Below are 820 nucleotides of genomic sequence, written 5' to 3' on the forward strand. Positions count from 1 at the left end.
CCAGGTGCACCCCCGCCCCGCTGGCCCCGCCCGGCAGCCTGTCCAGTCTCCACACTCAGCTGCTCGCAGCCCCCCTCCTCGCGGGCGCCGAGGAGGCAGAGCAGATCGAGGGCCTCTCGGGGCCGGGACGCAGCCCGTAAGGTGGCTGCCTCCTCAGAACTGGCGCTCAGGCTGCTGCCAAGTGGAAGGACCCTGTGCCGGGCACAAACAGGTGTTGGGTTAGTTCTGGGAGGTGGCCTGCCTTCCTCCTATCCCCCCTGCTCCTACTCAGTGTTATGGGTTAGCTCGGCGAGATAGACCACCGACTCAGAATTTAAATTTTACGAGCCTTTATTAAGCTGATGAGCTGACTGCTAGCCATGTCCTTCCCATAAGAGCCCACAGCTTGCAGTGCAGACCAAGAGTACAGCAAGACCTTTTATCTGCAACACTACAAAGTATTTTTTTAATATATATTTTATTGATTTTTCACACAGAGGAAGGGAGAGAGACAGAAAGCTAAAAACATCGATGAGAGAGAAACATCGACCGCCTTCGGTGGGCTGAGCCCCCCCACTTTCTCTCCTCAGGAGACAGATACTGGGTGTTCCAGGACACGCACGTGGAGGAGGGATTCCCCCGGCCCGTCTCCGACTTCGGCCTCCCGCCCGGCGGCGTAGACGCTGCCTTCTCCTGGGCCCACAGCGACAAGACTTATTTCTTTAAGGACCAGCTGTACTGGCGCTACGATGAGCTCACGCGGCGCATGGACCCCGGCCACCCGGCCCGCAGCCCCCCGTGGAGGGGCGTCCCCAGCACGCTGGACGACGCCATGCGCTGG

At 59.8% G+C, this 820-nt stretch overlaps 1 protein-coding gene across 1 annotated transcript in view; it reads left to right on the forward strand.

The window, feature by feature from the left end:
- Positions 1-820, forward strand: part of MMP17 (matrix metallopeptidase 17) — a 6139-nt gene that overhangs the window by 3677 nt on the left and 1642 nt on the right. The window contains exon 5 of the mRNA XM_006768803.1: positions 570-815. Coding sequence (XP_006768866.1) covers positions 570-815 — 246 coding nt within the window. The remainder of the gene's footprint in view (positions 1-569; positions 816-820) is intronic.

The sequence above is a fragment of the Myotis davidii genome, unplaced genomic scaffold (assembly GCF_000327345.1).
Source record: "Myotis davidii unplaced genomic scaffold, ASM32734v1 scaffold43, whole genome shotgun sequence".
Taxonomy (NCBI): domain Eukaryota; kingdom Metazoa; phylum Chordata; class Mammalia; order Chiroptera; family Vespertilionidae; genus Myotis; species Myotis davidii.